The 22,335-nt window shown below is 41.9% G+C and overlaps 1 protein-coding gene across 1 annotated transcript in view; it reads right to left on the bottom strand.

The window, feature by feature from the left end:
• The window catches only part of Wnt2 (Wnt family member 2), a 39,243-nt gene that overhangs the window by 5,493 nt on the left and 11,415 nt on the right, over positions 1–22,335 (bottom strand). The window contains exon 4 of the mRNA XM_027389951.2: positions 10,458–10,722. Within this exon, the coding sequence (XP_027245752.1) occupies positions 10,458–10,722 (265 nt within the window). The remainder of the gene's footprint in view (positions 1–10,457; positions 10,723–22,335) is intronic.

Below are 22,335 nucleotides of genomic sequence, written 5' to 3'. Positions count from 1 at the left end.
GCATGGATGGTAGTTAAAAAAATACCAACTAGATATTTGAAAAATAGCTTCAGCTAATGGTCCTTTTGGTCAGACCTCCTAAACTGTCATCTTTTAAGGACAAACATGTATTTGGGTGCTCTTTTATTTTTTTTAAATTAGCACACTTATTTTAAAAGTCACGAGTCTTCATCCAGTGGTTGATGGAAGCAGAGGCAGACACCCACAGCTAAACACTGAACAGAGCTCCTGGAACCCAGTTGCAGAGAGGCACGAGAGATGAGCAATGGGGTCATGACTGGGCTGGTGCAACTCACAGAAACAGCTGACCTGAACAAGGGGGAGCTCAGGAACCCCAGACTGATGGCTGACAGACCAGCATGGGACTGATCCAGACCCCTTGAACGTGGGTGTCAGTGAGGAGGCCTCGGGTAAGTAGACCAGTATTTATCCCTGACACACAAATGGACTTTGGGAGCCCATTTCACATGGAGTGATGCTCTCTCAGTCTGGACACATGGGGGAGGGCCTAGGCCCTGCCTGGGATGATATGACAGACTTTGGAGATCCCCCATGGAGGGCCTCACCCTCCCTGGGGGGGGGAGGGCTTGGGGGGCTTGGTTGGGGCAGGGGAGGAGAGGAGGGGCTGGGAGCTGGGATTGACATGTGAAGCAAGCTTGTGACTAATTAAAAAATTGTCATGTTTTTATTAAAAATGGTTAAATATTAAAAAAGAGTCATTCTGCTTTATAATGTTCTCTTGTTATGCTTTGATTTCTATAGTTCACATGTTCCTTTGCTTTGATTGCGAAGTATGTCCAGATGTGTTGCCAGCTTGGTGACAGAGCTGGGTCCCCTGCCGTAGGGCACTGTGGGTTCAGACTCCTGTCTTCCTGTCATCTTTACCCCCAAACAATTGTTCAGACTGGCTGCCTAAACTCAGTGACCATCCCTAAGCAGGCAGTCTCTGCTGACAGGGAGGGCCTATGTTAGGGGAAGGTGGAAGGTGCTGCTTCTGGCTCAGTGCACCTTTTCCCCTCCCCCTGTGTTACGTCCTCATCCCAACTCACAATAAGAGTTCACATATGCATGGGAAAAAGAATAGAATTTTCTAAATCACATGTGTTTTGGACCACATATCATATTTGGTGGGGCAATATCAAGGGAACTTACAGAATCAAGCATCCCATCCCAAGAGCTATAAAATTAATAATGGAGTCAGGGTTCCCAGTGTAAAAACATTTCTGTCTCCACCAACATGCGTCTTCCTGACAGCAGAGGAGGGACAGAGGGCTTTGGCTAATAGTTCCCAGACCCATACCTCTGGAACCTGGAGGAAGGGCAGGCGCTCTCTCTCTCTCTCTCTCTCTCTCTCTCTCTCTCTCTCTCTCTCTCTCTCTCTCTCTCTCCCTCCCTCTCTCCCTTCTTCCCTCCCTTCCCACCTCCCTTCTCCCTCATTGCCTCTATCTCCAGAAATTCCTGCCACTCAGGCCAACAGAGGCCCATATGTTGACCATTAGGGCATACAGAAAGATTCACTTAAGCCTGTCATCCAATAGGCTGTTTCTCCTCTGCTTGACTTACACGTTGTCATTAATGACACAGATTTATTGAGGGAACAAAAGAATGTTGCAGAGCAAATGTTATAGACCGCACATTCATCTACTGGCAGGCCTTCCCCCTTCTTCGCGTTAAGGATTGCAAAGCTAATGCTACTTAGGAAAAGGCAATGTCTGTACTTAGTTCAAATGATTTTACTTGTTCTTATTCATCTTTCTAGCCTAAAAAAGTTTGACTGGCACAGGAAAGCTATGTCCTGTTAAGCTAGTAAATTCTACAATGGAATTAACATTGTTATGGCCACACTCATACTTTCTGTACCTGGTCTATCTAGCCTGGTCAAAGTTATTTCCTGTTCTCCCTCTCCCCACCCCTACACTCACCCCACTGCCTGTTCCCTGCACTCCTAGCCTGCATACTCTCCAAATAGGCTATCTCCTTCCTAGTGAACAAAGTGACTTTCTGGAGTTCCTTAGAGCCGTGTAGATTCGCTGGTATCTCTAAGCTTGCTTCTCCCTTCATCCCAAGAGAACTCACCTTTTCAAGATTCAGGCATGCATTAACGTCTTCCATAGCATACACCCTCTCTGTACAAGTTCCACTGACCTACCAAAGGCCTATATACACTTCCTGAAATTGAGTGCTTCCTTTGGATAGAGGGTGGGTCTCATTTTTACTTTTATACACTGTATAGTACTCATTTTGCTTGTCTGCTAAATATGAAACATTAAGAGCAATTTCTTAAACACTAAGAACAGCCTTCAGATTGTCTGGTGAGGGCACACTTTTCATAGAAGTTGTTTGCCGGTTTGCAGGTACACAGTGGGGGCCCAGCAGTTAAACCTACCCCTCTTTAAATGTTTTCAAATAGTACAGAGAGTACAAACAAGGACTATGACACATTCTCATGTTTTAAAACTGTATGCATTTAGTTAGGGTTATTATTATTATTATTATTATTATTATTATTATTATTATTATTTGATGAGATGGTCTTATATGTAGCTCAGGCTGACTTTGAACTCTCTGAGAGAGCAGTGAGATTATATATGTGTGCTACCATATCAGAGTATGACTTATATCGAAATGGTAGAAATTCATGTTGGTAACTTGAGTTTATGGCAGCAAGTCTAGGATATGTACTATGAAGAGAGTAAAATGAACTATTTATTTCATTCTCAAGTCACAACGGCCATAGACATGACAAGACAAAGCATATATTAAGGGAAACAGAAGTAATCTCTCTGTGGCTTCCTGATCAGTGTGAATAGTAGTGGAAAACAACTTGTAACTTCTGAGATGCCTGTCCCACAATGCAGGGCTTGGTTGCTCTCTAATAATGTGGAATTGACATAAGGTGGAAGAAGAGATAGTCCATTATAAAGCAGATTTCAGTGGGAAAGCTAAAAATAAATATTCGAATTCATTGATGTACTTTAAAAAATTCTCTTTGTCTGCAACCATGAATACAGAGGTTAGAAATGAACTGTTACTGCCCAGCACCCCCCCAAAGAAAACACCAACCAATTTCATGGTTAATTTGTTGTTAGTCATTCAAATAATGTCAAAGAATTGGATATACAAAATGACTTTTAAAATTTGTTTACCAAGAATTACGTACATTCTGATTGCCAGTGCCAGTTTAGCATTTTAGTATACCCCAAATTTATATTTTGAAAGATAAGGTTTGTAGATTATATATAAATTATATATTTTTGGATCTATATATAAATATAAATATGTATAGTAAGTTGCATTGGATATAAAAATCACTTTTGTTTCATTAACAATGAAATCAGATGGAGTAATCAGCAGTCACGCTAACAGCAGTAAACGATGAGTAAAAAAACCCAAGTACATGGGGCAGTAGAAAGCTGGAGATGTAGTCTGTTGTTCTGTTTATTTGACATCTTTAATCTCATCCAGGGAAAGAGCCAACAAGCAACATAAGATAATCATGAATCTTGGTAAATGGCTACTAACCAAAAGTTTTAGTTAACACTCTAGCTTAAATGGGAATTTTTACAGGTTGGGCACCATAATCAGTGATAAAACAAACAAAAAACAAGCTTTCTAATTCTCTTCAAGGAAACCAAGCTACCTTTAAGCTGTAAAGCTACATAATTCAGCTAGTGGATGAACATTAACTCAATTCACCACATTCATATGCTGGGTGTTGGGGTACATGGGATTCCCAGTGAAACCCAGTGAGGGTGGAGAGGTAACTTACAATTAAGCACTGGCACTCACTATAAATGGAGAAACTGAGTTCTGCCTGGGCCTCTGGGATGACAATGAACATGGAGAAGCAGAAAGGTCCTGGATACATTCCTGAGGCCCTGATGTGGGTGATGCAGGCAAAAGAGAAGGGAGTATTACAGTTGGCTTGCATGTTGATGGGTTGGCCATCCCAGCAGATGGTAGATCCATTTTCTTTAGAGGAAAACAAGTTTGGAGAGTGGGACAAATCAGGAGTTAGACCTTGAAGGAAGCCAGTGAGTATACTATGAGAAATCTAAAGGAGTCTATTAGGCAGAGAGTTAAATTCAGGATAAAGCAAGAGAACAAAAGTATAGATAGAGATATTTAAAGCTGGAAGAATGGAGAAGATCAGACTGTGAAGAAAGTATGGGAAGAGAAATGAGGGTCCTGAGGAAATTGTGAAAAAGAAGTCCACAAAACTGCAAAGTGGAAGGGAATAAAGCAACCACTGAGGCGGGTTAAGATGAACTCATAGGACAGGACAGGAATCAGGAGATTCAGCAGTACACAAGACAACTGAGTGTCTGGAGGCTGAAAAACTGAATATACATATTATATACCACTTACAAATTTTAAATGGTAGTTTACTAGATTGTAATTACTATTAATTCTACAGCATTAATAATTCTCCGTGTAAATGATTGTTTAGAAACCCCACTAAAACATTCCCCATACAGCCTTGGTTTGGCTCTCTTTGCACCCTTTAGTTATTAATTCATTAATTTCTGCAAGTTTCAGAGTATAAGGAGATAAGTGACTTCTTTATGTGGTCAGAGTAATGAATATACAGGAAATCCTTGTCCAGAGTGATGGAGCAAGGCACAGGGCCTAAGACACCTTTTTCTCTCCTGTCTCAGCCTGAAGGCTCGCTATCACTTAAACTGTGTAATGTTGCCTGGCTGCTGCCGGGTTACCTATAAAGATCACACGGTAGGTGAAGCCTTGAGGGCAAGGACCACCCAACTCTGTCTTGCTCATCTTTGTATTGCCAGGGTTTATGTGTCTGGCATATAGAACAATCTCCAAATTTGTTCAGCAGAGAATTGAAAGACTTAAAATGTCCTGGTACTAGTTTCACATATTAATATTTAAGTAGAGTTTATCCATTGGTTAAAAATCTTATTTCCTTGTTTTTAATCTCATCCCTGGATACAGTCAGTGTTCATGAGTATCTGCGTGTCAGGCTACAACACAAGATTTATCCAGACTATCAGTCTCCATACACTAGGAACTGGGTTGCCATAGGCTCCAGGGCATACTTTGCTAGATAGTTTATGCAAGAATGCACAAATACCGACACCAGGAATAGCTACAGGTCACACTTTGGGTTACCACTGGACAACATGTTACACAAGAGCTCCATTTGTTTTTGAACTTGGCTGAAAAAGAGGTGGAGGCTTGCTTGTTTCCTCTGGTTGGAGAGGAGACCTCGGGATGACCTCTATCCTGGGTCAGGGTTTTACATCACACCCGGTGAAAGTGGTCTGTGATTAGGTGCAGACACCTCCTCTGCAGGAGAGGGCAGCATTCCTTCCTTACAGATGTACGTATCTCTAACTGAAGGGTTGCTTTGATTTACAGATGCCTGGGGGCAATCACCAGACTAGATAACTCCAGAGTCACTGGAGTGCTCATCCTAGAAAGTCCCTCTCTAAGATGTGGCCTCCAATTTGGCCTGTAAAATACCATATGCCCAAACTCACACAGTTCCTTGTGCTCTGCAATTCTGAGCTGCAAAAGAGGTATTTATAGTTGATCAACAGAAAACACTCGCCTTCTTCAGATAAAGAATAAGGGGGCATGTTTGGTTATTGTTTCCACAACTTCTTCTTCTTCAAGTTTTTTTCCTTCATATTTATTAGGAAAAATTAAAAATTTGAAGCAGTGAGCTAGGGGGATGGCTCAATGCATGAGAAGCTGAGTTCAAATCCCCAGTATTCAGATAAAAAAAACCAGGCATAGCTTGTGCATGCCTGTAACCCCAGTGTTGAGAGGCAGAGATGGGTGGGTCCTGGGAAGCTTCTGGCCAGCCAGTCTAGCCAAAATGGCAAGCATTAGGTTCAGTAAGAGATCCTGTCTAATGGGAATAAGTCAGACAATGATAGAGGAAGACAATATCCTCTCTGGCCTCCACTCATGCATACACAGGAATGTACACAGTCATGCATGCACAGCACACATGAGAAAAGAAAAAGAAAAAGTCTTAGAGAGCTTCTAATTGAAAAGGGCTTTAACATAATCTAGATGCATCTCTTTAATCCTGATGAGTTTTGAGCTGCCAGCTTTGTGGGTACCCCCCATTAAAGTCCCACGTCTTCATACTGAATCTTTATAACAGAAGATTCCCCCGCCCCACTTTCCAAGGATCCAAATAGGAGGGAAATAGTATAGTGAGAAAAGTATGGATTTTCGTTTTGAGTTTTATCTGTTCCCTTTATTTTGTTAACTAGTTCCAGTGCATGAAAATCTTGGACAGATTACAAAACTCTGGGATTCCATTTTCTTGACCTGAAAATAAGGGGACCGCTGCCAAGAGTTAGGGTTTATGCATGAAAGGGATGTAGAAGAGACTGACCTATCAGGAAATCAGCTGTGCTCCCAGCATCCGTACTGAGTGAGATCTGTTCTCACCAGAAACATTCAGCCTGTCCACTCTGAGTCTTCTCATCACATTCACTCATCCTCCTGTCACTCTGTCAGTTTCCTTGGAGAAGTGACTTGACAACCAAGATGTCAAACTAATTCCAGCAGAAGTCTTACTGACTGTAACCACTTAAACAAGCTGCTTATAGTAGAGTTTCTGGAGATGGGTCTACATGTTAAAAAGAATATTTATCCACAAGAGTAAGGGTAGGGTACATTTTTTGAGTAATGTCTATTCAGAGCTCTGCAAAGAACACTTTTCACCCTTTCTAAGGAACAGAGATGCTAAGAACAAAGTGTCCTTGGATTTCCTCTTCTCCGATAGTAGGGGTAAACCAGAGCCATGGACTACCAAATCACTGATTTTTCTGAATGTTAATGTTAAGTTTGAAAAGTATGGGGATCCCCTGATTCTGATCTGAGGGTCTCCGAGGAGGCCCCCGCTATGGAGAAGTGGCCTGCAGATGTGTCCACTGCATAAACACAACTGGAAAAGCACTCCAGCTCACTCCTGGGCACTGTTATTCTGAACAGGATGCAGTAGGGAACAGCAAGAGCATAGCCAATTAGTTCAAACACCATCCACGTAACCAATAACCCACCCGAGAGCCATTCTTGACCTTCCCATGCTCTGAAGGAGCAGGTGCCAGTAAATTGAATATTAAGTGTTCATTACTTTAGCCATTCAGAGAAGGAAGATGAAATATAGGGAGCATGAGTATGAATTTTAATAAACAAAACCATTAAGAAAGAAGAGCAATGTGTGTGTGTTGATTTAAACATTATTACAAAGTTTGGGTCTATCTTGGAGCCTATCTAGCACGTTTTTTAATTAAAAAAAATCTGTTTTAATGATAACCCAATTTTAAACACACAAGAGTTCTATTTGCCAGAAAGCAGTCCCTTCCGAAGGTAAGATTATTCTACACAGTGTGCCATTCTGTTACAGACGCACACTGGCAGCTTCCCTCTTGTAGACTGAAAGACCTGACACCTTACTCTCACCAAGGGGACGGATCCTGTATCCACTGTGAGTCAGATGCAGGAAGCCTCAGTTCTCATGGGACTCAGAACTATATTTCACACCTCTATCTCCAAAGAGGTTAGGGGGCTTCCCTGGAACAATTCCGTACCCAGAAACTTTCAGTGAGGTGTAGACCAGCTTAGTAGAGCCCAGACCACAGAAGCTTATCCCAGTCAGGAAGACCCTTATCTGAAGATGACAATCAGTCACAGGAAAATGGGCAAGACCCCCCGCCAGTATGTGGTAGAAGCCAAGGTCTCTGCATTCCACACTTTTGACTATTTGCATAATACTCCAAATATTCATGATCAAAATATTCTTTTAACAAGCTGAACTTTTGCCTAATGGGATATAAAACATTCTGAACCATATTTTTAAGACAATAATCATATGGAGCTAACTAAAATTAAAAAAAGAAACAATTCGGGTTACATGGATGACTTTTGCATGTTCTCAGGCACAGTTACAAAGGGCATCATTTCTATATAGTACATAAAATCACAAATAATCTGGCAAACATATTGGAAAGATGACCTAGTATATTGGAACTGGATACTTAAAAAGAACAGGATGATTCCTATTGATCAGCACCACTCAAGAACCAAAATATTCATCTACTTTTAAATTAGGTAAGTTAAAACATTTCTAAGAAAGTATAGACATAAAAGATCAAATTTTATAGCTTATTATGAAAGCCAGTCCTTTAACTGTATGCCCTTGTAATTAGGGCAGCTAGAGGCAGGTCAAAATGATGGAAAGTACAGACAGAGAGTCCTGCAAGGTTCTTAGCCCCCTAGAGATTCACTTTCCACTGCTGTAACACAAGAGGCTGAGAATTGGTGAGAGCATACAGACCGAGCTGTGGGATGCAGTGGGCGGTGATTTTATGGTAAGAAGCAGACTTCCTAGCTGCCAGCTTTCAATAGTGTTTACTGCTCTTGCAGGAGACTCAACTTTGGACCCCTGGCATACATGCTGGGTGACTTACAACCACCTGTAACTCCAGCTCCAGGGGTCCCAATATTCTTGGCCTTTGGCAGGTACCTACACACACACACACACACACACACACACACACTTAAAAACAAAATAGCCAGAATTCCATCCTAACATAAATGTGAAGAGTGAAGTCTGTAAGAATAATTAATTCAATAGCATAAAAAGGTAAGCAGGAGCACATTCAGAAACTCTCTGTATGACAAGAAAGTATGTGTTTTAGTTCCCTGAATACCAGTGAGGAAGAAAAATACTCATCAGCTATGACTGTTTCCTTCACTATGTAAACTGTTTCAACCCAAATAACCAGAAAAAGCCTGCTGGGCAGTAGGTTTTCTAAAAGCTGATATGAAGTTTTGGTCTTAAGGTCTTTTTACAAGCATGCTTAGGAAATACTGAAGCGGATGTGTCATCTTAGGCTCAAGGCTCAGGCCATGCACAGGGTCAGACATGCATCTCCTCCATACATGATGTGGGAACAGGGCATGCAGTTTTCTTAACTGGCCAATGTGGACAGTGATATCTAGGACTGTTCATCTGACTCTTTTGGTTGGTGTTGATCGCTAAGGAGATCCATCATTTTGTCCCATTTTTCACCAGGTAAATATTTACAGTGCACTGATGTCTTAGGAATGCTTCATAGATTCAACAAGACCAGGTAGTTGCACAATGGTCTTCTCAGTCCACAAGGGTTTACTCTTGGGACCTAAAATGATTAAGGTCCATGGCCTATGTAAAGTCAAATAAGTAGTTAAGGGCGGAAGTGGACATGGTCTCCTGGGTTGATTCATGTCAAAGCAACAGGTTTTACAGAGGTTCCATTTAGCCTGCTGTCTGATGGGTAGGATAACTTTGCAGCAGTCCCTAAACATGACAGGAATGCAAGAGTGTGCAGAATCAGGTCCTTGTGCACAGCAGTGAGAATCCATAGCCTGCATGTACAAACATGCTTACAGGCTGCAGACAGCTAACTCATCCAACTCCAAAGGAACTTAACGACTCAAGGGCAGTAAAAGGGCTCCAGGCTTCTTAGGATGCTCCCTGGTAATCTTGCCTATCAGTTCATCTAGTTTTAGCAGCTGGCTGCATCTGCACTGCCTTACTGGCTCTTCTGCAATTCTTTCAGAATGGAAAACAAACTCCGAATCTAAATTGGAGGCTGTTTTTTTTCCTGATAGTAAATGCCATTGCTTCCCAGTAAGGAAATGACTTGAGCCATAGTGGGCTGTGGGTTCCCATCACCTCCTGTCCACTGAGAGAATCTTTGCAGTCTTTGCAACCTAATATTGACCTTGAGGGTGAGCAGTGGGGAGCCCATATCTATCAAAGCAGATAGGTGGGGACAGCTGCTAGGTCCAGAATGGAAGAATGGCTCTCAGAGTACAAGATAGAGACTGTGTTGTTTTGGAGGGAAGAGTATGACTTTAATAAATGAGGTGCCCCTTACAGTCACTCCTGATACACAACCCACCTATGGTCAAAAGCATGGGGATCAATTCTTTTTAGTGTCTGACAATTGTAAACATACTGAAAAGAGCAAGGGATTGTGAAGCAAGGCAGACTTCAGAAGAGGCTAAGTGCCCCAGTCCTAGGGCCATTTCAGAGTCACAGTGGATGTGTATGTGTATGTGGGGGTTGTTACAAAACTGTCCCCTGATCAGCTCAGGATCAAGGAAAGATGCTGGGCAATTGCACATATTGTTTTCCCATCCCCCTAACTAGAACTCTGTGCAGGCAAGAATTCCATCAATCTGCTTGACTCTTGGCCACAAACATTCTTGTTAATTTGTGTTTCTTCAGTCTCTGCATACTATCAACCTGTTTCTCCAGCTGTTAGGGAGAACTTTCTGTGCAGTTTCGGTATGAATTAGAAAAAACACAAGCCTAGAGCCCGAAGGCAGGCCGGTGCAATTATGCAAATGACCTGCTGAAAAATATAGGTGCCCAATTAGATTGCAGAGCTTTGCTCACTGAAGGAATTCTCGTAACTTACCTGCCTCTCGGTCCCTGATACAGTAGTCTGGAGAATTCTCAAAATACACGAGGTCATTTTTCGTTGGCTTCTTAAATCTCTTATTGGCCACAGTGAAGCCGGTGCCATCCTGGTTCATGACGACCTGGATTGCCCCGTTGTACTTCCTCCAAAGATAGTCGCCTGTTTTCCTGAAGTCAGCCATGGCCAGCCAGCAGGTCCTCAGAGTACAGGAGCCACTCACACCATGACACTTGCATTCTTGTTTCAAGAACCGCTTGACAGCCTGTAGGGAAAGACAGAGGTGAGCTCAGTGGGGCCGGCCTAAGCATAGGAAGCAGCTCTACCTCAGAGCCATAGAGGAGTAGTAGCTCTGAGAAGGCTGGATGCTGGGGTTCTGAGGTGTCACTTGTCACTTGCTGGTTGTTTTGGCTACATTATGGTTACTGTAGCCTTAGGTAGAGAAAAAAAATGGGAGACTGCAACTGTGAACCCATCTATAATCCATGAAACCAAAGCTTGCTGTTTTGCAGGGCATATAGTCAACTTACTTGTTTTTGATTGAAAGCATTTTCCATACAATATATTTTGATATTATTCTTTCCCCTCTCCCAACTCCTCCCAGATACTGCCCCCTTTTTACCTATGCAACTTCATGACCTCCCCCCCCCCAATCCCCCAACCCAGCTTCTCTCTCAAAAACAATTTAAAGGCAGAGGAAATGGGATATTTTCTAATAAATAATAGCTTCTTTATCTTAAAAATGCATACTTTTAGAATGTGAAGCATCCTTTATCTGAAACGGATAAAACCAGAAGTGTATTGAACCTTAGCTTTTTGAAAGGCCTTTGGCAATATTTGCATATATAATGAGTTGTCTTTGAGACAGGATCCTAGTGGAAACCGGAAATTCATTTATGTGTAATTTCTGCACACATAGCCAGAAGGTAATTTTGTTTTTGTTTTTGTTTTTCGAGATAGGGTTTCTCTGTGGCTTTTGGATGCTGTCCTGGAACTAGCTCTTGTAGACCAGGCTGGTCTCAAACTCACAGAGATCCACCTGCCTCTACCTCCCAAGTGCTGGGATTAAAGGCGTGTGCCACCACCGCCTGGCTGCCAGAAGGTAATTTTATACTGTATTTTAGATTGCTTGTGTTTTGATCACAATTTGTCTCATGTAGCCAGTTAGAGAATTTTCCATTCATGCCATCATGCCTTTATTAAAAAAAAAATGCCAGATTTTGGAACATTTTCAATTTTAGAATTTTTTGGTGAGAGATGTTCAACCAGTACCCAAACCTGATAGATAAAGCAATTGCTAAGACTCATCGTTTAGTGACCCAGCTATTGTGGCTATATATGAATGCTTGCTGTGTCCTGGGCACATAGGATTGCAGTGCACACTCTATCTCAATGCCTTTATGCACTGCAACAGTCCTCTCCTTTAGGAAGAGGAAGAATAAATCTTAGAGACGGTAATGCTCTTGCCCAAAGAAACATAGCTAGTGAGGAGTAAACCAAGTTGCACTGAGACTGACCCTGCATTAGAGGTTATCCCACAGCTCTGGCCAAGTGATGAAGCTTCGATGGCCCAGCTGTGCTCACTCTGCTCCTTGTTAGGAAGCAAGGGAAACTGGGACAGATGGCCCCTGACAAGAAGACTTCTGTGGGGGTGGGTGCTGTGGACTGAGGGAAGGCCAGGTAGACCACAGCACTAGCCATGGAAATGTCTGCTTTGGTGTTGGGATAAGTTGCCTTGTGGCACCATTTGCAGAGAGAGTTTTTCCTGCCCTGCTTCAGTGCCCCTCAACATATTTAAGTGAAGAGAATTAATGAAGTTCAAGGTTTGCTGAAAAACGTCAAGCTATAGCCCTTCCCATTTTATAGATGGGAAGTCCCAACGTGACTTGTCTGAGCTTCAGGGATGCACTTAGAATGGATGGAAGCAAACCCAGAGGAGCAACAGTACACGTAGACTTCAACATGTCTCCTGATAGCATGTTTCTGGTGAAAATCTTCCCCTTGTTCCCTATTTCATGGGATTCCTATTCTGAGAACTGACACTGATTTTCTCTAAGTTTTTTTTTTTTTCTACATCTTTTATTCATTGCTCTTTAACCTCTCTTGTTGGCTTTTTTTTTTTTAACAATATCCAAAGACCTCTCAATATTATACTGGTGCTAATGGCTTGTGAATATTGAAAACTCAAAGCCAGAGATGTCAAGAAAGGACATTTAGGAGATCGGAAGCCCCCCCCCCCCGCCCCAATCCACCGCTCTCTATATTTTATCCTCATTCACAAACAGCACTACCGTGGAGCCTATCTGGCAATCAGTCTGAATTCCCAAATTAGAGGGTATCCAGAGGGAGGGCATAGCGAAATTTGACAGCGAATCCCTTGATCATATTCTCCAAAGTGCTATCTGAGCAGAATTTTTAGGGTCTCTCTTTCTAAGAAATTGAGGGTGGGACTTTCTCTGCACTGCTCTGCACTCCTTCTGAGGTTCTGGTAAATTGGTGGGGTACAGGTATGGAGGTAGTTGACAGAAAGGTAACTGAACTATGCTGCCTGGAGCTCAAGTCTCAGCCGCCCCGAATTGCCCCTCACATGTGCACAGGGTTTCCAGCTGCCTCCTCCTGGTGATCTCACCATGGCTGTTTTGCCCTAGTGCTTGACCTGTGTTTGCGTCTTGTAGAGGCTTGCTACCCTGACTAAGATACAGTAGAATCTGGTGTGCAGAGAGGATTTTCATTCCACAAGTCACTGTCAGTTTACTCACCAGCCTGGAAATATGTCAGAAGCATTCAACAGCTAAGAGAATAGCAATTACAGACTAGGCATCACAGTGGCCTTAGGTCACTGGGTTATGTGGCTTGATTGCTGTCTTCCAGCTTGGAGCATTGGTGTCCACGTAGCGTGCCCCAGTTTGCCAGGCATACACAGGACTGTGCCCCTGTATACCTGGGATCAGTCCTTCTGATTAGGAGCTAGCAATGCAAGGCCAAGATGAGGTTTGGATTCTCCACATTATGGGGACCTGGGCATCTATACAGGACATCTTAACACGAATTTTCTCTCTGGAATCACCCTCTCACCAATGTTCTTTACATTCCGGGTGTTGGGTATGAGGCTCACTGGACCATCCAGTAGTAGACAAACACAACCCCAGGAATACCTTCTAGGCTCCCCGACTGTCTAGAAGCTTCTCTCCTAAGATCTGATAGCAGCATACATAAGGCACTCCATGCCAAGGGCTGACTCTACCCTTTCTCTTCCTCCTGCATTCCTTTTGTGGCTAGGCTATTCACTTGTAACTAACATTCCCAGCTCTAAAAATAACAGGGAGCATCCTTGCCCTGCCTTTGTTATGCTAAGTTTCCAGGTGATAAAACTCAAAGCTGATATTTTTATATGATTACTGGGAAGATTTGCATATTAAGTTTGGATCTTAAAATTACGACTGAGCAGTCCTTTAAAGACCTACATGGCAGAGCCAGAGGCTGCCGATCTGTGCAAACCCATTCTTGGAGCTGTGTGCTACAGGTCTGGCCATGCCCTCTCTGATCCCAGGGTGGCCTAAATCATGAATGTTCATTGACTGCTCACACACTGACTTGGATTCAGTTTGTATCAATGGGATTCAAGGATAAATGGGTGTCAGGCTTGGCAGGACCCTTTCTTTACTCTTTAAAAGAGATACAAGGAGAGATGCTTTTTCTTTGTCTCTAGATGACACAAAGGACATGAGAGAGAAATAGGATACATAACATATGAAGCAGTGCACACAGTCTTTCTTGAAAGAGGTGAGGAACTGGTTCTGGAGAGTGTGGAGTTGCTCAATGAGCCCAACTGGGGCTTGCCCGACACCCAGACCTCTTGTGATCAAAGATAGCAAGTTCTCGTCATTATTTAACCCCCCCCCATGGGGGAGGGACAGTCCCTGGCAGCTGAAGGTACCAAAGTTAGTTGTGGATTAATGACGACAGACCTGAGTTGAGAGCTCAGACTCTTACGAGCTCCGTGCCATATCTCCAGTCCAGCTCATACACGGCACTTAGGATCCACCTACATCTGCTATTTATAGACTTTAAGATCAAACCCTCAGCCCTGAAAACAGCAAAGCCCAGCTCAAGCAGAGAAGTCAGAGAAGACCAGCTATGCTTTGAAGTTCTTCTCTGGACTACTCGAGGAGGGAGCAAAGCATTGGGTCACACCATGAGGATCTTGAATTCTAATACCCCTCTGTTATAACCCATTGCTTTTGTTGTTGTTGCTGCTTTTTTTTTTTTCAGATAGGTTCACATGTAGCCCAGGCTGGCCTCTACTTCACTGTGTAGCTTCTGATCTCCTGTTTCCATGGGATTACAGGTGTGTTCCAGTACACCCAATTTTTATGCGGTGCTGGTAACTGAACTCTGTCCAAGATTTATGCAAGCATCTACCATCTGAACCACATCTCTAGTCCTACAAAAGCATTATTAATCAGAGCAACTCTTTACCAAGATCTTAACCAGGCTTAGCCAGGCCCTATACACACAGTGATTCACAGGTACCATCATGCACACAACACAATTAAGCAAAGAAAATTAGTATTCCCATTCTACAGTTCTGAAAACCAAGGCCCAGTAAGGACAGTAAAACCTATAGTCACTAGACGGAGGCAGAACTCCATACTCCCAGTAAGATCTGTGGTCTTACTAAACAGACTTACAATAAGCCTAAATCACATAGGGATCTTCCTGGAACTTTGAGTTATACCCACTATTTCCCTCCCTCCTTAGGAGAAATCAAAAATTCCCTTTATAGTATTAGCAATAGCAAACTATGAGAGGAGATCCAGATGATGCCAGTGGAAAATGGTACCTGGTGAATGATGGTGGTATTTTGTGGCTCTTTAAATGACGAGACAGATCAGTGTCATATGCGTAAAAGAAAGTCAAGTGATGAAAACAAAATGCAGAACAATACATATATGGTATGTCCCACTTTCTAAAGCTCTGCATATGTGTCCACACAGAGGAGGAAGGGAAAATGTTCTTTTACAACCCGGCTGTGGTCTGAGGAAATGCAGAGTCTGGCAAGAGAGGGGAAAGACTCCAGCTATTCTGTGTAGTAAAGTTACAGGAATCCGAGGACTGTTCCCTGGCAACTGGAGAGAGCAGAGCAGTGGTTCTTGTTTCTGGCTGCACATTAAAATCACCTGGGGATCATTTGCAGCCCCTTCCCAGGCTGAGTAAATCAGAACCTTGAGGGCGTGGGGCAGGCACGAGGCCCAGGCCCTGACAGGACTTTCAGTTCTTCAGGTAATTCTAATACACAGCCTGAGCTGAGCATGGTGTCTCCGGACTGCAGGAGGGTGTATAAGGAGTTCCTGCTCCACTGCAGGAGTCTGGGGGCCCCTGGAAGGCAGAGGACAAGACAGGACCTGTGACAGGGGTGGGCACCTAATTTTTATGGACCAGGAAAACCAGTTATCTAATTATAGTTGTTTCCCACTCTGTGTTTCTAGGGTATCTAAATCACCAGGAAAAGAAATTTCCACAAGGAATAATCTCGGCTGTGGCTATTTTGGGGAGAATGAAAGAGATGAATGAGTGGTAAGACACTCCTGAGGTCTTCAGACACATGGGGTAAAGAGCTAGGGGTCTCCCATCAACAGCTGGTGATGAAGGAACTGGTGACATTTTATTTGGATGATAATTGAACAACCAAATCGGAGAACTGTTTTATAATTATAGTTAAGTCTTCCATGATATAGCTAGATGCTTATTCTAGAATTTGAAAACAAGAAGACTTATCGGCCCTCTTTGTCTATGGCTTCAACCAAGTGTGGATTTAAAAAAAAAAAAACAATTAGGAGGGACTTCAGAAAATTTCCCAGATTAAAACTTGAGTTTGTGTTCTTCACCTGACTCAACCTTTCTGCTCCCCTGTGACCTCTGCATCCTTCCTCTTCTCCCCTTCTCATTCTCGTAGCTCTCTCTCCCCTCTTCCCATGCTCTCAATTTGCTCAGGGGATCGTGACACTTTCCCCTTCTCCAGGGGACAATGTTTGTCTATTTTAGGGTCCTCCTTGTTTACTAGTTTCTCTGGCAGTGTGGATTGTAGGTTGGTAATCCTTTACTCTGTGTCTAAAATCCACAAATGAGTGAGTACATATCATGTTTGTCTTTTTGTGATTGGGTTACCTCGCTCAGGGTATGTGATAGGTAGGGTTTTAGTTGGGGGGGTGTTGGTAGGGGAGGACAGGAGGGAGAAGGGAACTGGGATTGTCATGTAAATAAATCTTGTTTCTAGTTCAAATGATAAAATGATAAAAAATAAAAATATCAAACAAGAAAAAAAAACTTGAGTTTGTATATGTGAAGTCTATTTTGAGAGTCCACCCAGGTGCAGCCTCCACCATCTCGTTCATCTTCAGTCTCTCTCTACCACTCACTGCTCGAGCATTGTTCCCACACATCTTGTACATGTGTGCAGTTAGGTCTATGATACTTGTGCCCTTACTGAACATGTACAGAATTTCTCTGATCATTATTCCCTCATCAATCTGGCATGACAACTATGTGTCATCTAAATTGTCACATGATGCTAACAGAAGGACATGTAAATATGTGTAAATATACATATATGTGATATGCAAATAACACTATTATATGTAAGGAATTTAAATATCTCAGATTTGGAAATACACAGAAGATTCAGAAATCAATTGGTCACAGAAGCTGAGGGGTAATAGTATTGTTAAGTACTGTTAACTGTTCAGTCAAGGGCAGTGATATTTTGGGGCTAAATTTTATTATCTGATGTCCTATACCACAACCTTTCTGGCATGAAGGATGCTCTTAGGATGAAGGACTAACATCATAGCTGAGGTTTAGCATCATGTCCTGGTACTCTGCACACACACTTACCTAGATGCCATGTTTTCCTTTTATCTGATCGTTCTTTCTGCTTGTAGTACATTCTTAACTTCTTTAAGGTGCACAGAGGATACATTTTCCGAATTCCTGCATGTCTAAGGTCTTACTTAAGCCTTCACATTTGATTAATAGCTTGGCTGGGTATAGAATTCTGGATTGGAAATAATTTTCTCTTAAATTTGAAGGTGTAGCTTCACAGGCTTTTAGCCTCCAGTTTTGCAGAAGGGAAATATGACATCTTACATATTTTAATATGGATTTGTTTTGGCTTTTGTTTCACCTTTTTTTTTTTTCTTGCTTGAAAACTTCTAAAATCTTTCCTGTGTTCTTGTTGTTCTGAAATATCACACCTCAGGAATTTTTTCTCATTAATCCTGCCTGACAGTTATCAGCCTCTTTCAACTTAGACTAGTAGACTTCAATGCTGAAATATTCTCTTTACTATTTGCCTTTCTGCATTTTCCATAGTCTTTATGGCATTCTAATTGGTTCATAGACCCTACAAATCAATCCTCTATGCCTTTTTGGATTTAATATTTTTTTCTTAAAGAATTTTCTTTCTGGCTCCTTGAGGGAAAAATGCATTCAAGTAATATTTTTGGTTCTTTCTATCTCTTGTTCTTTTCTCCCCAGAGTGGGAAAACTGATTTGCCCAACTGGTGAATTTGAAGAAACGACTAAGGACCTTTCCTTTTTTCTTTGGTGGGAACTGTTAGCTTAGTGAGAAAACACACTACGACCTAGCCTTTCAAACCAGCCAGCGATCTCATGAATGAAACACAGTCTGGTGTCTATTTGGAAGCACTGTGTGGCACAAGCATCATCCCTTGGTGTATGATTTTCCCAACCAGCAGTGAAATTGCCATGGGTGCTCCAACTATCTGCTCATTTGGTAACTTGTTTCAAACCCAAGTGAGAAACGGGATTGTTTGTGGACCTCCTTAAACTCTGTTTATCACTTGGGGCTTTTACTTTACTTTTGGGCAAGTTCTTCAGCTTCCTCTTTGAATTCTTGTTCCCTTGTTATGGCTGTCTCAAGGCTTCTGCCTTTACTTACACATGATGCTATCTTCTCGAATTTCAGTGGGAAGACTAATTAGGCTTTGTAAAATTTCTTCTCTCATCCCCAAATTACTGATTTTAATTTGGGAGTCATTTTCCATTTTATTGTCCACATATTTCTATTGTTCAACAGTTTATCATTTTTTGTAGCTATATATAAATACTGTTTTCTCCTTTTGCTGTCTTTCTGTTGTAAAAGAATCACTATTCTCTCCATCATGAGACTGACAGCTTCATTGACAACCTCAGGCACACACTGCCATACAGTTAGATCTCCATTTCTCTGTTTCTCCCATGCTCTATTCCTTTGTGTGATTCTTACAGAATGTCATCGGCACAACCCTATGTTAGGCATCTTTCGTCAATCACATAGCCCTTGTGGACCTTTTTATCACCACACTAGCCAGAATGATTCTTGAGGACTTCCTCCACCCCTGCATGTCTGAGCCCATCTTACTTTTACTCTGTGGTACCCTGTAATCCTGTCACCGCAAGCTTGCTTGGGTGCCACAGCCAGTTTAAGAAAGACAGATGAGGTAGAAAACTTCCAAGACCAGCAGCACTTTTTTGGTGTTTAGCACTAGTACAAAGAACATTTTTAGCTCAATATATAATATTTTTCCCCCTAACATTCTCCAATAGGTTGTAGTGTTAAAAATCTTAGCATATTTTTTTTGTGTGAAACCCTTAAATATTTGATTTTGACCATTTTTAAAGTGTTTTTTTTTTTACAGAGTCCATTTTCTATGTTTAGACTTTAACGTTTTAAACTTCCTTTTATAAAAAGGAATTCTAGAAGGAATTCAGTATTCTTTATCACAGAGACAAAAGTCTTGAATGTTAAAAGCAGTAAAAGGAGTGGGGCGGTAGTGGTGGCACACGCCTTTAATCCCAGCATTCCAGAGGCAGAGGCAGGCAGATCTCTTCCAGTTAGAGGCCAACCTGGTCTACAAAGTGAGTTTGAGGACAGCCAGGGCTGTTAACACAGAGAAGCCCTATCTTGAAAAGCCCAAACCAAAATCAAATGAGAGAGAGAGAAAGAAAGAGAGAGAGAGAGAGAGAGAGAGAGAGAGAGAGAGAGAGAGAGAGAATTATAGGAGGGTATGGTAGAAGATTCTATATTTTTTTGCCCAGCCTGCTATCAGAGACATAATATTCATTAGGTCCTTATCTTATGTCAGACCGTGTTACACATCTTAGAGTACCTATTTTATCTGAGCAACACAGGCATATAAGGAACATTATTATCCCCTCATCACAGGTCAGGATACTGAACCCCTAGAGGCAGAGATGCACAGGCATAGTGAGATGTGCTGGCAGGCCATATATAACACCCGAGGTCTCACAAGTACTCCCTTCTTAGCTTTCTTATCCTGGGATTTGGGAAGCCCTGGGTATATGTTCCCCATTGTCAGTGAGTCCTACACTTTCCTACACACATCTGCATCTTTAATTTCTCTCTGAAGAGAATTATTTTGCCACTTGTAAGAGCAAACTTCACTCAAGGAGGTTTTCTGCACCAGCTTTTATGAAAACCAAACAGAAGGAGCTGCCACAGTGACCTCATCAGGTTTCCATAAAGAATAGAAAATTTTTTGTAGACATGTATGTGGCCAAGCTTACAAAACCCTAAATTGTGTCGTACTAATTTTCCAATTGGAAAAAAAAGGCCATCTGCTGTATACTATATAAAATACTTGCCAATGATCAATTGGCTTTGCCTTAGAAATCAAGTATGTGGTTTGTTTCAGGTCTTTCCATGGTGAGCACGTGTAAGCTGAAGTATTTGAAGAAGTGTTGGTGCTCCCATGTTCAGTTAGTTGTATAGCACAAAGCAGCCAACATGTCTCTGGTCCTATCGGTTTTCCGGAGGAAGCACACATTAAAAACACATTATTTAATTTCCAGATTGGCTTAGAGCCAAGTGCATTTATTACCAATTAAATCCTTTTGACAGGCTCTAAGATAGGAGTTACTGAACACTGAAACAATTTATATCCTTCAACTGTACACGCTCTGGTACCAGGGAAGCAAAGACTGTTTATTAGAAAAGGTGCAGTTGGTTAGCTTACGCAAACATTTATTAAGTTCAATAAGGTACCGTGATTTCTTCAGTTCTGTCATCTATTAAAAACAGTGACTGTAGGTGGGCTTGCTTAGGTAGAAAATATAGGGTGTGGGATCTGTATTTGTGGGGTTTAGCATTGAAATAGACCAGCCATACTATACAATAACTCTAGCTGACAGATGATGCAGGGCTCAGATGCGTTGAGAACTTTAATTTTGGTTGGGTTTCCATTCATATGATATAAGGAGACATATAGTGCATATATGTAAAAACCCTATATATATGCCGGGTTTTTATATAAAGATGCCGGAGCTGTTACTGGAAAGGGCAGGATGAGGAGGAAGTGGACACAGCTTGGCTCTGCAGCACAGTTTGCTTTTATTCTTCCCTTGTCCCTGATAGCCCTTACTTTTTAAGAGTGGGATTTCTTTTTCATCATACTCCAGTTCTCTCAAGTCAGAGCCATTATTTGTTTATTACCTATTTCAAGTGATATCAGGGGATCTATTTTTTGATATCTTTGATATCTTTATTAGAACCTAGATTTTTTTGCCTTAAGGTTCTGCTTACAAGTTATACAACAGTGATTTTGTGTTAATTTGGAGGCATTTCCTGTGGATGCTGTAAAAGTGTTTGCTGTGTCCTGGCTCTCCAGCCGGGCCACCGAGGGACCTTGGTCCTCTCCCTTTTCAGTCTTTGCCTGGTACTCATTTGGGCAGAAGGCTGGAGTCCCTCATGCCAGAAGGTTGTTCCCTACACAACGCAGGGTACTAATGGACTAGGAATTTCAGATTACTTCAGTTCATAAATACAGCCAGTTTGTGTCCTGATTCTGACTATTTTATTATACTCACATTTCCTCACATCGAAAATGTACTTAACTCTTTTAGGTTTTCTTGAAATCCGGTGCATATGTAATGGGCATCTTGTTTTCCATGGCAATGCTAGGTGGTGAGCCTGTCATGGTTGTGTTCAAGTACTAGAGAATCTTGCCTTCTTATTGCCCCAGTCAAGATGACATCTCTAGCTAGAAACTGCTCAGGATCACCATCCACAGCAAAAGTTAATATCAACATAGTTGCCAAATGTTCTGGGGTTTTTGTTTGTTTGCTTGCTTTTGTTTTCTCAAGACAGGTTTTCTCTGTCGCTCTTGTAGACCAGGCTGGCCTCAAACTCACAGAGATCCACCTGTCTCTGTCTCCCAAGTGCTGGGATTAAAGGTGTGTACCACCACAGCCCAGCTCAAATGCTCTGTTTTGTAGCTAATTAATATCAGTAGCACACTATAACACTTCTGACATTGATACTTAAGACTAGTCATTAAATTCAAGGGCCTAGAGGAAATCTTCCAATTTTCTTAATAAATTGAATTTTTAATCATTAATTCAATACATTATAAAAGGTTTGAACTTTCATGTCCATTATTCTTTCAAAGTAGACTTAAAAGGAATTGAAACAATGCATAGAAATTGAACTGAAGTATGCCGTCTTTCCAGTGGCATCCAAATGTCTTGTCATAGTATTCAAAGATCCCTAGATGTGACAAAGATACATGTCCAGCTTTGGGTCCCATTAACTCTGTCAGTAGCTCCTCTGTGGCACCCTGGTCACTCCTCACCTGATGTTTAACATGCCATTAATCCTGAAAGACATTTCTCTATGGGAAATCTCTTATCTCTAGCTTGTATGCTTCATGTGGTGTGTGTGTGTGTGTGTGTGTGTGTGTGTGTGTGTGTGTGTGTGTGTGTGATTTATCTCCTCAGCTAACACTACCTTAGTACATCCCTTAAGGCAGCTTGTCTTGTACTTAAATGCCACCATGTCTCTGACTAAATGTTATTCCTG

This window comes from Cricetulus griseus (genome assembly GCF_003668045.3).
Source record: "Cricetulus griseus strain 17A/GY chromosome 1 unlocalized genomic scaffold, alternate assembly CriGri-PICRH-1.0 chr1_0, whole genome shotgun sequence".
Lineage (NCBI taxonomy): Eukaryota > Metazoa > Chordata > Mammalia > Rodentia > Cricetidae > Cricetulus > Cricetulus griseus.
The sequence above is the reverse complement of the archived record's forward strand: the minus strand, read 5'-3'. Positions and strand labels throughout refer to the sequence as shown.